The sequence below is a fragment of the Schistocerca gregaria genome, chromosome 4 (genome assembly GCF_023897955.1).
Source record: "Schistocerca gregaria isolate iqSchGreg1 chromosome 4, iqSchGreg1.2, whole genome shotgun sequence".
NCBI lineage: Eukaryota > Metazoa > Arthropoda > Insecta > Orthoptera > Acrididae > Schistocerca > Schistocerca gregaria.
Genome location: NC_064923.1, coordinates 98347953 through 98361526, shown reverse-complemented (window position 1 = coordinate 98361526; position 13574 = coordinate 98347953). Strand labels below are relative to the sequence as shown.

The following is a 13574-nucleotide window of genomic DNA, read 5'->3' as shown; positions in this document are numbered from 1 at the left end:
GTGATAACAAGTGAAACCTGCTTTCCACATTCACAACCACACTGTCTGAGAACGTCATATTCCTATTTCTTCTATAACCTGTTGTCAGTTCCCCGCTCTCTTTTTCCCTTCTGCGCCCTTAACCTTTCCATATCTTGTTTAGCTTTATCTAGTTCCTTCTGAAGGGCAGCAATCTTCTTCTCCTGTTCCACTATCTTTCTATCTCTACAGCAAATCCTACACAACCAATGAGCCTTGTTTATTTCCCCAATTACCACGTCGCTACAGTCACCCATGTGAAAGAAACTGCAACAACCCTAACACCACAACCCGGACTAACAATCCTGTGGCAAGTGAAACACTTCTCACTCATGACAATGAAATTTTAGCTTCAGTCTGAGTTAAAACAAGAGTAACTACCTGATTAATATATTAAGTTTCTTAGAAAGTTTAGGCATTAAGTTCGGATGCTAATTCAAAACTTTTGGTGAAACAAAAACGATATAACCTGTATTGTTTTGTTTACGTGACGAAACAAAAAGTAAACTTACAGTGGTGTGCGAAAAAGTGTGCTGCGAAAAACATAAGAAACGCATATCGGTGCAGAACAACTAAAAATTAGACCACAACTATCAGCGTCTAAAGCAGAAAAACATCTACGAAGTGCTAGCAGACAGTATTTTACGATGTGAGCGAAAATCACCATAAGTACAAACCAATATATTGTTAACGAACAGTTTTTCGATCTTAAAACAAATCAAAATGTAAATCAAGTAGATACAGGCCACAGCTGATGCTTTATCTAATTAAATCGAAATGCGTCTGGTGTAAAAAAAAAAAAAAGATGCAATTTTGTAGTTGCAACGACATAACAAAGACACCATTAAAATTCGTAAATTAACTACGGACAATATGGCCACACAAATGAAGATTTCAGTAGGTAACCTTTTAATTTATATTTCCTCACCACCTCGTCATTCTAGAATGCTAGGTTGACTGACCACACTGAAACGCAAAACTTTGCTCTCCTTCACTGCCACTGAAGTATCACACCCTTCCATCCTGGCAGTTGTTTTAATACTAGCAAGCGGCAAACGAAATAAATTCAACTTTCGCTGCCTGCGACAGACGTTACGCTTTGTCACTGCCAAGTGCCAGATTGCGCGAGTGCGTCACCTCTCTCACGAGCCACCCTGCCACTCAGCTGCAGAACCCCCATTCCAGCCGTCTGACGCTACAGTGCCTTTTCCGTGGTATGACTGATGCCTGCCAGCCACATCATACCTAGCAAAACAATTTCGCCAGATGACTCTTCTTTTCTTCTAACACACCAACAGTTCTTCACTTCATACGTCAATGACATTGTTTTATTCTTATTTTCTTTTTTTTCGTTGGCCTCCAGCGATGGTTGGATTTGGTGAACAGTGTTAAAGAGCGTACACAACACCGCAATATTAATTTGATTCCACATATAATAGTGCCTAAGCAAAAGAAAAAAAAATATGTTTCTAACACTCCACAAGTATTTATCTTACAAATTTTAGTTTGAAAACTCAACAACAAGTATAAAGTAACAATAGTAAGAATAATTCAGGTCTTAAAGCAACGAAGCAGTACGTTCCAGGAAGGAAACGTTGCAACTGTATTTGATGATCGGGTTTACCCAGCGCCGACAAAGCGGCGCCTGGAGGCAAATAAGCTTACGTGATGGTAACAGGGAACCAAATAGCATTCTGCCTTTAGGCCAGATATATAGAACCTTCTAGAATGTTCTACAACCTTTCAGTGACGTTCGAAGGTAGTATAAACAAGGGGTCAGGAGGACCGTTCAGGCAGACGCTGGTAAATCGAGAGCCGCAGAGTATACCGACGCAGCCTCTGTGACGTTCCATGGCAGATGTGTGGACTTTGAAAGATTTTCTAGCCTCGGGTCTTCTACAACCAAGGATATAGATTCCATACAATGAGATTCAACTGATGCCACTAGAGATTTTTCAGTTGTCAACATTTACATTCAAAACTTTTTTCCTTAAAACATTTACTTTATTTGCTGGCGATTCATCAAGATCATTGACACATTTAATCACACTAGGCACGCGTAAAATAGTTGCCAGGAAATAACTGATGGAAAATTACTTTTAGTAAATGTGAATTTATTCCTAAAAGCTTTCCCAAAACAGATTTAAAATTATAAGCAGAAAAGCATCCTCGAAATATCAAGTTAAAGTTTTATTTAGAGGCAAAGAACAATATCAACAGTAGGAGCCTTCGGGCTCAGAAGCTTGCCTGATCCCTTTCAACACGGCTATAGTCATGACCGCTCACTACAACCAGCAGCCAGTAGCGGCCCCAGCCAGCAGCGGTCCCGGCCAGTAACCAGCAGTGGACCCAGCCAGCAGCCAGCAGCGCTCCCAGCCAGCAGCCAGCAGCGCTCCCAGCCAGCAGTGGTCCCTGCCAGCAGCAGTCCCGGCGAGCACCAGCAGCCAGCAGCCAGCAACGGTCCCAGCCTACAGCCAGCAGCGGTTTCATCCAGCAGCCAGCAACCAGCAGCAGTCCCAGCCAGCAGCCAGCAGCGGTCCCAGGCAGCAGCCAGCAGCGGTCCCCGTCAGCAGCGGTCCTGGCCAGCAGCCAGCAGTGGTCCCAGCCAGCAGCCAACAGCCAGCAACGGTCCCACCAGCCAGCAGTGGTCCCCGTCAGCAGTGGTTCCATCCAGTAGCCAACAGCAGTCCCAGCCAGCAGTGGTTCCATCCAGTAGCCAGCAGCGGTCCCAGCCAGCAGCCAGCAACACTCCCAGCCAGCAGTCGTCCCCACCAACAGTGGTCCCAGCCAGCAGCCAGCAGCGGTCCCAGCCAGCAGCGGTCCCCACCAGCAGCGGTCCTGGCCAGCAGCCAGCAGCGCTCCCAGCCAGTAGCCAGAAGCCAGCAGCGGTCCCAGCCGGCAGCAAGCAGCGGTTCCATCCAGCAGCCAGAAACCAGCAGCAGTCCCAGCCAGCAGTCAGCAGCAGTCCCAGGCAGCAGCCAGCAGCGGTCCCAGGCAGCAGCCAGCAGCGGTTCCCATCAGCAGCGGTCCTGGCCAGCAGCCAGCAGCGGTCCCAGCCAGCAGCGGTCCCCACCAGCAGCGGTCCTGGCCAGCAGCCAGCAGCGCTCCCAGCCAGTAGCCAGCAGCCAGCAGCGGTCCCAGCCGGCAGCCAGCAGCGGTTCCATCCAGCAGCCCGAAACCAGCAGCAGTCCCAGAAGCAGTCAGCAGCAGTCCCAGGCAGCAGCCAGCAGTGGTCCCAGCCAGCAGCCAGCAGCAGTCCTAGCCAGCAGCGGTCCTCACCTGCAGCAGTGCTGGCCAGTAGCCAGCAGCGGTCCCAGCCAGCAGCCAGCAGCGGTCCCCACCAGCAGCGGTCCTGGCCAGCAGCCAGCAGCGCTCCCAGCCAGTAGACAGAAGCCAGCAGCGGCCCCAGCCGGCAGCAAGCAGCGGTTCCATCCAGCAGCCAGAAACCAGCAGCAGTCCCAGCCAGCAGTCAGCAGCAGTCCCAGGCAGCAGCCAGCAGCGGTCCCAGGCAGCAGCCAGCACCGGTTCCCATCAGCAGCGGTCCTGGCCAGCAGCCAGCAGCGGTCCCAGCCAGCAGCGGTCCCCACCAGCAGCGGTCCTGGCCAGCAGCCAGCAGCGCTCCCAGCCAGTAGCCAGCAGCCAGCAGCGGTCCCAGCTGGCAGCCAGCAGCGGTTCCATCCAGCAGCCCGAAACCAGCAGCAGTCCCAGAAGCAGTCAGCAGCAGTCCCAGGCAGCAGCCAGCAGCGGTCCCAGGCAGCAGCCAGCAGCGGTTCCCATCAGCAGCGGTCCTGGCCAGCAGCCAGCAGCGGTCCCAGCCAGCAGCGGTCCCCACCAGCAGCGGTCCTGGCCAGCAGCCAGCAGCGCTCCCAGCCAGTAGCCAGCAGCCAGCAGCGGTCCCAGCCGGCAGCCAGCAGCGGTTCCATCCAGCAGCCCGAAACCAGCAGCAGTCCCAGAAGCAGTCAGCAGCAGTCCCAGGCAGCAGCCAGCAGTGGTCCCAGCCAGCAGCCAGCAGCAGTCCTAGCCAGCAGCGGTCCTCACCTGCAGCAGTGCTGGCCAGTAGCCAGCAGCGGTCCCAGCCAGCAGCCAGCAGCGGTCCCCACCAGCAGCGGTCCTGGCCAGCAGCCAGCAGCGCTCCCAGCCAGTAGACAGAAGCCAGCAGCGGTCCCAGCCGGCAGCAAGCAGCGGTTCCATCCAGCAGCCAGAAACCAGCAGCAGTCCCAGCCAGCAGTCAGCAGCAGTCCCAGGCAGCAGCCAGCAGCGGTCCCAGGCAGCAGCCAGCAGCGGTTCCCATCAGCAGCGGTCCTGGCCAGCAGCCAGCAGCGGTCCCAGCCAGCAGCGGTCCCCACCAGCAGCGGTCCTGGCCAGCAGCCAGCAGCGCTCCCAGCCAGTAGCCAGCAGCCAGCAGCGGTCCCAGCCGGCAGCCAGCAGCGGTTCCATCCAGCAGCCCGAAACCAGCAGCAGTCCCAGAAGCAGTCAGCAGCAGTCCCAGGCAGCAGCCAGCAGTGGTCCCAGCCAGCAGCCAGCAGCAGTCCTAGCCAGCAGCGGTCCTCACCTGCAGCAGTGCTGGCCAGTAGCCAGCAGCGGTCCCAGCCAGCAGCCAGCAGCGGTCCCCACCAGCAGCGGTCCTGGCCAGCAGCCAGCAGCGCTCCCAGCCAGTAGCCAGAAGCCAGCAGAGTTTCCATCCAGCAGCCAGCAGCCAGCAGCTGTCCCAGCCAGCAGCGGTCCCTGACAAAAGTGGTCCCGGCCAGTAGCCAGCAGTGGTCCCGGCCAGCAGCCAGAAACCAGCAACAGTTCCATCCAGCAGCCAGCAGCCAGCAGGTATCCTGGCCAGCAGCCAGCAGCGTTCCCAGCCAGCAGCCAGCAGCGTTTCCATCTGGCAGCCAGCAGCCAGCAGCGGTCCCAGCCAGCAGCCAGCAGCGGTCCCCGCCAGCAGCAGTCCCAGGCAGCAGCGCTTCCATACAGCAGTCAGCAGCAATCCCAGCCAGAAGCCAGCAGCGATCCCAGCCAGCAGCGCTTCCATCCAGCAGCCAGCAGATGTCCCAGTCAGCAGCGGTCCCTCCCAAAAGTGGTCCCAGCCAGCAGCTAGCAGTAACAGTGGCCCCGGCTCCATCCACGATAGCAGCAGCTGCAGTGTTCCTGCCAGCCATCTCCAGCACCAGCAGCATGAGACTCTGGTCCTCGTCTTCATCTGGCTTGGTCCATCTTCGTCCGTCTTTGTCCGTCCCCGGTCCCCGGTTTTTTCCTCTCCTTTTCGTCCTGTGCTGTTTCAGTTCATCCCTGTCGTCATGTCAGCCCCCACCTCCACTGCCATTACTACCACACTGCCATAGTGTATATTTCGCCCTCCACCACCACCACTACCGCCATTACATGGTGTGCCTAGTCGCCCCCCCTCTTTCCATCCCTCCTAACACTCCCTTCACCCTCGCTGTTTGTCGCCCCCTCCCCAGCTTCTTCCTCCCGCTCCTCTTCCTCTGATCCTTTCCCCCCCACTCCCCCAGCCTATCACTGCAGCTCCAGCTAGGGTGGTGGCCTGTCGGACCACTGCCGATGCCCAGCTGTCCCCATAGCCTTCGCCACCACCATCGCCATCGCCGTCGCCGTCGCCGTCGCTGTCACCTTCACCGTCACCATCTCCGCCGATGACTGCTGTGTGCATGCTGGGACCTGCCACTTCCTGATCCCGATCCTCTTGTCACCACCCACCCTTTGGCCGCCCTTAAACGCCCTAGTGGCACCGCCACCTCCTCCACTCCAGAAAAGATCCTACCCCATCCTCCTTCCCCCCCCCCCAGGATGCCATGGATGTCTCTTCGCTTGGCCCTGCCCCCTCCGCCTCCTCCTCCTCCTCCCCTCCCTCTTCCTACAATTACATCCTCTCTCGTCCTGATCCTTCCCTCCTTGAGGCCTGGAACCTCTCCGTCCTCTGCCAACACTTTCCTGGAGCCCCAAATCTCCCTCCTCACTCTCAGAGGAGACTCAATTCTCATCTCCTTCACCAGCCCCACCCTCCATACTGACATCCTGTCCCTCATCCCCAACACCTGTTTTGGCCCTAAAGCCTCCCTCACCCCTGCTCCTTCCCCATCTCCTACCTGCAAAACCCAACCCCTGCGTCGCCCACCGACCCTCACCACTCGGCTTAGTACGACAATCACAGAGGAAGAGATGCTGGTGGAGTTCAAGGTGCATCCCTCGCTGGAGATGCGGGCAGTCTGCCGCATCTTTTACTCCATCGGCCCCACCTGCCTTTGTGGGTTTTCTCAGAGGATGCTCCCTCCATTGACCACCTTCTGAAGGAGGGTTGACCCCTTCCGTTCCCCTCCTCAATCCTTCCACTGCCAGAGGTGTCTTCGCGACAATGTGCACTCAGCAGGTGAGTGCCACGAGGCCCCCACCTGCCCGCATTGTAAACAAATACACTTCCTCCATCAGTGCCCTAACCTACAGTCCCCTCCCTCCTGTAATACCTGCAATCTCCCGCATCCCACCTATTCCCAAAAATGTAAGGCCCGACCCCCTCCGACCACCCCTGGACTCACCGTCCCTGTCCACCCTCTGGCAATTCCCTTTGTCCCCTTCCCACCACTGTGCACATCATCAGGTTCCTTACCAATGTAGTGCAATATGTCCACCCATTCCATCACCTCACACCCTCCAACAGATATCCCTCGCAGCCAATTCCACCTTTCACCTAAACATGTATGCCACCTACTCCCACAACCAGGCCTATTTCACCTTCTCCTGTCTCGACACCCTCAACTAAATCACTGTCCTGGCGCGACAGCACCGTATACAGAACAACATCTGCGCCCTTCCCACCACCAAGAACCTCTTCATGCACACCCTTGCAACCGACCGTGTGGATGCCTTCCTCCTCAATAAAACCTTCCTCCTACACTACCACACCATCCACACTTCGCCCTACCTTCTCCCCTCTCGATTGCGCGTGGTGGAGTTGCCATTGGTCACCACCACCAGATCGCAATTTGGCTGCAACCTCTCCTTCCCAACCTCACCTAACACCTGATCCTTAGTCTGTTCTTCCCCGGCCTTCCTGTCACCTGCGCCACCATCTATGTCCGCCCTAACGCCCCTACTCCTTTCGACTTCCTCTCCCACATTGATCGTACCTTCTCCACCTACGTGATCGCCGCCGACCTCAACATCCGTAGTCGTTCCGCCACCTAGTTACTGTGGTGGCATCGGTTCCTATCCACCTTCCAAGCCGACCTCGTCCCCATTCCCCAGCACACCCGCCCCGAATCCAACTCCACTCCCAATGTCAACCTCTCCTCCCCCTACCTCCTTGGCCGCATAGCTGTGGATGTCCTGGACTGCATTGGTAGCGACCTTGTCCTCCTCACTGTTTCAGACGGTAGTCGCCCCAACCCCGACCCTTGTAATGACCCTCCCCCGAAGTACCTCCATGATTATTCCTGTACTGACTGGAATGCCTACCGGGATACCCTCTCCACCCAGGTCGAAGGCCACCCCTTCACCTATCACCACCCTGATGATGTTACCCATGCTGCCTCCTTTCTCCAGCAGACCTTGTCTGAGGCCGAGGTGGCCCATGTCCCTACTGTCGCCATCCACCCCCACCGTCCTACCTTACCCCCACAGGCTGTCCTCTCCCTCCATGAATCCCGCTATCTCTAACCATGCCTTCCTCCACACGCGTGACCCGGACACACTACGACGCCACTGGCAACTCCAGCGACACATGAAACTTGCTCACAGCTAAGAAACGCCGGGACTGGAGACAGATATGCACCTGTTTAAATGCTACCATACCTATTAACCCGCCCAAGTTCTGGTCAGCCTTCTGTCGCCTTACCAGAACTAAACCCTCCCCCACTATCCTCTTCTCCATGATGATCACCCCTTCCCTGACACCCTTAGTAAGGCCAATCACTTTGCCTTCTACCTTTCTGATGTCTTTTCCATCCCCGACGATCCCCAGTTCGATTACACCCTCTTCCCAGATGTCCGCAATCGAACTGACACCTCTGTCCCTCTCCCCCCACCTGGTTTCCAGTATTTGGACAACATTGCACACATGAAACTCAATGCCCCTTTCATTGCACAGAGTCTCATAGCTACACTCTGCACGAAATGCAACACTGCTCCTGGTCATGACCATGTCACCTATCGCCACCTTCATGAAGCTCCTGTCTCTTTCCTCTCCACCCTGGCCAAGCTCTACAATGTAATCCTGTCCACAGGCTAGTACCCTGACCTGTGGAAAACCTCTGATATCCTGATGTTCCTTAAACCCGGTAAACCACCATCCACCGTCTCCTCCTACCGTCCCATCAGCCTTACCTCAGTCTTCAGCAAGATCCTGGAATCCATACTCACCTGACGCATCCACCAGCATCACCGCCAGCACCGCCTCCTTCCTGTTACCCAGTGTGGCTTTCAATCATCGTGCTCTTCCGATGACCTTCTCCTCCATCTCACTCATCTCCTTTTGAAACAGCTTAATTCCCTTCGCTCCGCAATCTTCCTCTCCCTGGACCTTGAACGTGCCTATGACCACATATGACATTTCAGTCTCTGCTTCAGGCTCCAAACCTTCGCCCTTCCTATTAACTACGTCCGTCTGATCGGCTCCTTTCTCTCCCACCGTCCTTCCTATGTCACCATCCATGACACTGATTCCTACACCTTTTTTCCCTCTGCCGGTGTGCCCCAAGGCTCTGTCCTCTACCCCTTCTGTACCTTTAGTATGCAGCGGACATGCCGCCGCCGTCACCCCCCGTCCACCTTCTCCAGTTTGCCGATGACACCACCTTCCTTGATCTCACCCCCACCCTGCAGCGTTCCCAACACCCTCTCCAATCCCATCTTGAACGGTTCAATGCTTGGTGCAACCAGTGGTTGCTCAAGGTCAATTTCTCCAAAACCCAGGCGATCATTGTTGGCAAGATCACCCCTTCCTTCCACCTCATTGATTTCTATCTAAACACCTATGGCCTTCCTATCGCCCTCACTCCCACCCTTAAGTACCTTGGCGTCACCCTTGACCGTCGCATCTCCTGGACCCCTCATCATCGGACCATCCAAGCCAAGGCACGCTTCTGACTCCATCTCCTCGGGCTCCTTTATGGCCGTACATGGGGTCTGGAACCCTCCACCATCCTCGACACCTATATATCTCTCATCTGCCCTATCCTCTGTTACGCCCATCCTACCTGGATCTCCGTCCCCCCTATCTTTTACAAATCCGTTTGGATCCTTGAACGCCATGCTCTCTGTCTTAGCTATCGCATCCATTTCCCCTCCCCCACGCGGATTCTGTACGACCTCCTTCCGTTCCCCCACCTCTTCCTTGAATGGATACGGACCCTGTACACATCCCAAAAACTCGATCCTCCTCACCCGTTTGTCTCCCCCATCCTTTCCCACCCACTCTCGCTGCCGTGCCTGTATTCCCATGTCCCAGCCAGTCTCAATCTATCCACCCTCCTTACCCACTCCCAAGGTAGCTTCTGCGAGCTCTCCCTCCCTGATGATGTCCTCCTCCCCTCCATCTACCCTTCCTATCGTCTTTGATCCTCCCCTCCCACATCCTGTGTCTTTTCCTTTGGGCGCCTCCCTTCTCTCTCCTTTTGCCCCCATCCCCCTCCCTCCACCCCTCTTCCCCCAGGCTTCCCCTGCCCCTTCCTCCCTCGCCCCTATCTCCCCTGCCCGTGGCATCTCTGCTTCCCCTCTCCCTCTCCCACCCCACCCTGCCTCCTCCTCTCTTGGCCGGTCCTCGGACTCGCACACGCTCAGTGGACATTCGTGCGCAGGTGATCATCGCCATCAGTGTCTCGTGTGTGTGCCTTCGTTTTGTGTTTCGTGTTCTTTCGCCGTCACGCCACCACTGTTCACGTGTGCCGAGCAGGTCGTCCGTGTTTTGTGCGCCGTGTCAACGGGTTTTAGTGTTTTTTCTCGTCCAGCGTGAACGGCTTCATGTTTATTGTTTTTCGTGTCTACCGTTTTTGCTGCAGAGCAGCGTAATATGCTGCTGACAGCCCACCTTTGTATAATGTGATTGAAATAACAATAAATAAAAAAAAGACCAGCAACCAGTGACGAGTGACTGGCCCAAACTCACTCTGCCTGACCAACTGAATAGACTCGCCGAGACTGACAGACTGACCCCTTCACTCCAACGACCTGCGACTGACCGACTCCTGACGAACTTATAGCGCCCCTTCAATGCCCGTGAACAGGCAACCTTTCCGCTTCCCCACAAGATGGAGACACCGAAGCTGCGATTGCCACAGCGACGCCACCGCTAGAAACGGAGGGCGACTGCATGACATAACGCAGTGTGGCGCACTCTTCAAAAACAGAAATTTCTTACCATGGCTCAGAAGATCTTATGAATTCTGCCTGCAGCAGTAACCTCTCCTGACCGAGTTCCGTATCCTGCACCTTAGCATTAGCTTGCTCCTTCTAGGTGTCGCAGTTGCAGAAGCTGCCCGTACCTACTTCTACCCTTCGAAAAGATCGAACGAGGTAAGACCCCTTAATCGAATTCGTGTCTATCTCACTCCTTCTCAGAACACTACAATCTTTACAAAAATAGTACCTCTACTTTCTGTGCTACACTATTGGTGTAAGTACACTGAAGTGGAAAAATTGTGTGGTACCGATATGCACATATACAGATGGTGGTACTAACGCGCACACAGGGTATACAAGGGCAATGCATTCGCGGAGCTGTTATTTGCACTCAGTCTATTTGTGTCAAAAGTTTTTGGCACGATGTGAATTAATGGATTTTGCACGCTGAATGGTAGTTGGGGCTAGACACATGGGAACTCCATTCCGGAAATCGTTGGGGATTTCACAGTGCCGAGATACACTGTGTCAATTGTGTGCGCCGAGAATATCAAATTTCAGGCATTACCTCTCACCACAGACAACGCTCTTGCTGACGATCTCCATTTAACGTCCGAGAACAGCGGCGTTTGCGTTATCATTGCTAACAGACAAGCAACACTGCATGAAATAACCGCATAAATGAATGCTGGACGTACGACAAACGTATCCGTCAGGAGAGTGCGGCGAAATTTGATGTTATATGCTTTGACAGCAGACGCCCGACGCGTGAGCCTTTGTAAACAGTACGATATCGCTTGCAACGCTTTTCGTGCGCTCGTCACCATAGCGATAGACCCTAGATGACTGGAAAACCTGAGCTAGTCACATGAGCCCCGATTAAGTAAAGGCTGATGGTAGTGTTCGAGTGTAGAGCAGACCCCACAAGGCCTGCACCCAAGTCATCACCATGGCACTGTACAAGCTGGTCGGGCCTCCATAATGGTGTTGGCTGTGTTTACGTGGAATGGACCAGTCACTCTGATCCAGCTGAACCGATAATTCACTGGAAATGATTATGTTTGGTTACTTGGAGACCATTTACAACCGTTCACGGACTTCCTGTTCCCAACACTGATGGAATTTTTATGGATGATTGTATATCATGTCAGCGGTCCAGTAGGTCGAAGAACATTCTGTACATTCCGAGCGAATGATTTGCCTACCCAGATCGACTGATGTGAATCCCACCGAACATTTCTGGGATGTAATCGAGAGCTCAGTTCGTGCACAGAATCCTGCACCGACAACACTTTCGCAATTACGGATGGCATTACAGACAGCTTGCCTTAATATTTGTGCAGCGGACTTCGTACGACTGTTGATTCAATCCCACGTCGAGTTGCTGCACTTCTCTGGGCAAACGCAGTCCTACACGAATTAGGGTGTATGATTGAAATTTACTGGGTCTGAAGAGAATGATGCGGTGACCCTATGAGATACCTCTCTTTTCGCTTGCCCCTTTTAATTGATTTCCGGCACACTGCTAAACACTGGAAACCCGTTCTGAACTACAACAGCTTTCAAACTAAACTTGCAGAAGTCTATGAATAACCTTTAGTCAAACTTCCTGGCAGATTAAAACTGTGTGCCTGATCTGACTCGAACTCGGGACCTTTGCCTTCCGCGGGCAAGTGCTCTACCATCTGAGCTATCCAAGCACGACTCACGCCCCGTCCTCACAGCTTTACTTCCTCCAGTACCTCGTCTCCTGCCTTCCAAACTCTACAGAAGCTCTCTTGCGAACCTTGCACCACTAGCAGTCCTGAAAGAAAGGATATTGCGGAGAAATGGCTTAGTCACAGCCTAAGGGATGGAAGTAAAGCAGTGAGGGCCGGGCGTGAGTCGTACTTGGGTACCTCAGGCGGTAGAGCACTTTCCCGCGAAAGGCAAAGGTCCTGGGTTCGAGTCAGGGTTCGGCATACAGTTTTAATCTGCCAGGGAGTTTCATATCAGCGCACACCGCGGTGCAGAGTGAAAATCTCATTCTGGACCCTTTAGTCAGCTGGACTACAATTCAAATACAAATTTTTCATGAAGTCTCTGTCATCTCAGGGAACAAGAAAGTAGTTTTCATTCTCAGGAAAGGGAAGGCGATGTCTGTTGCATGAGCCTGACATCGCTTTGGAGAACATTCCACTGTGTTGTCTTGGTCCTCTAAGTTCTGCCATCTCCTTCAAAAAACCAAGGTCCCGAATAAGATCACTCAATTCACCCAACGAAGAATAATGACTCGAGTCTGTGAGGTTCATCATTTTCGTCAAAATCAGACTCATGCGACGTGGAAGGCTTGTCGAGTAGTTCTTCTTCCACACTGCCTTCATCTTCTACTTATAGCACATAATTTCGGGGTGAAGGAGGAATTGGTTAACTATCTGAACATGGAATAAGTCGAATGGCAGATGGAAGATTAAGTTACTGAACCGTCCCTCTCTTCTTTATTCATAATCCTGGCTTTTCACATGGAGATGGAGTCGAACAAAAAAAAAAAAAAAAAAAAAAAAAGGCTCTGAGCACTATGCGACTTAACTTCTGTGGTCATAAGTCGCCTAGAACGTAGAACTAATTGAAACCTAACTAACCTAAGGACATTACACACATCCATGCCCGAGGCAGGATTCGAACCTGCGAGGAGTCGAACAGAAATACCAGTTATCTGTATGATATACGAGTGGAAAGACAGAGCCAGTGCGCTCACTGCGACATAACACTGGTGATGTTACAGATGGTATGTCTAGTAGTCATGTTTGGGGGACTGGAATGCGATTTCAGGCGAAGGAATAGAGTAGAGATTTACGGGAGATGATGGGCTTGGTACCCTGAGACGGGAGAAAGACTAATAGAGTTCGGCAACAAATTTCAGCTAGCAATAGCGAATACTCTCTTCAATTATCGCAAGAGGAAGAGGTATACTTGCAAAAGGCCAAGGGAATGTGGGAAGATTTCAGTCATGGTCAGGCACAGATTCCGAAATCAGATAATGCATTATAAGGTACAGCCAGGAGTAGATATAGAATCAAATCACACGTTAATACTGATGAAGAGTAGTCTGAAGTTCAAGAGACAAGTAAGGAAGAATGAATACCCAACGAAGTGGGATACCGAGGCCCTACGGCTGAAGAAATACGCTTGAATGTCTCTAAGGTTATAAAAACTGCGACAAGAAACAGTTCAGG

General features: G+C 53.2%; 1 protein-coding gene across 1 annotated transcript; it reads left to right on the top strand.

The window, feature by feature from the left end:
• Positions 1 to 1746: 1746 nt before the first annotated feature.
• On the top strand, positions 1747 to 5921 carry LOC126267616 (polysialoglycoprotein-like; the record flags this gene model as incomplete). The annotated part of the gene is made up of 4 exons (XM_049972915.1): positions 1747 to 1840; positions 2363 to 4673; positions 4770 to 4914; positions 5868 to 5921. Coding segments are annotated over exons 1-4 (2604 nt in total), but the record flags the coding sequence as incomplete, so codon positions are not given.
• Between the last annotated feature and the right edge of the window lie 7653 nt (positions 5922 to 13574).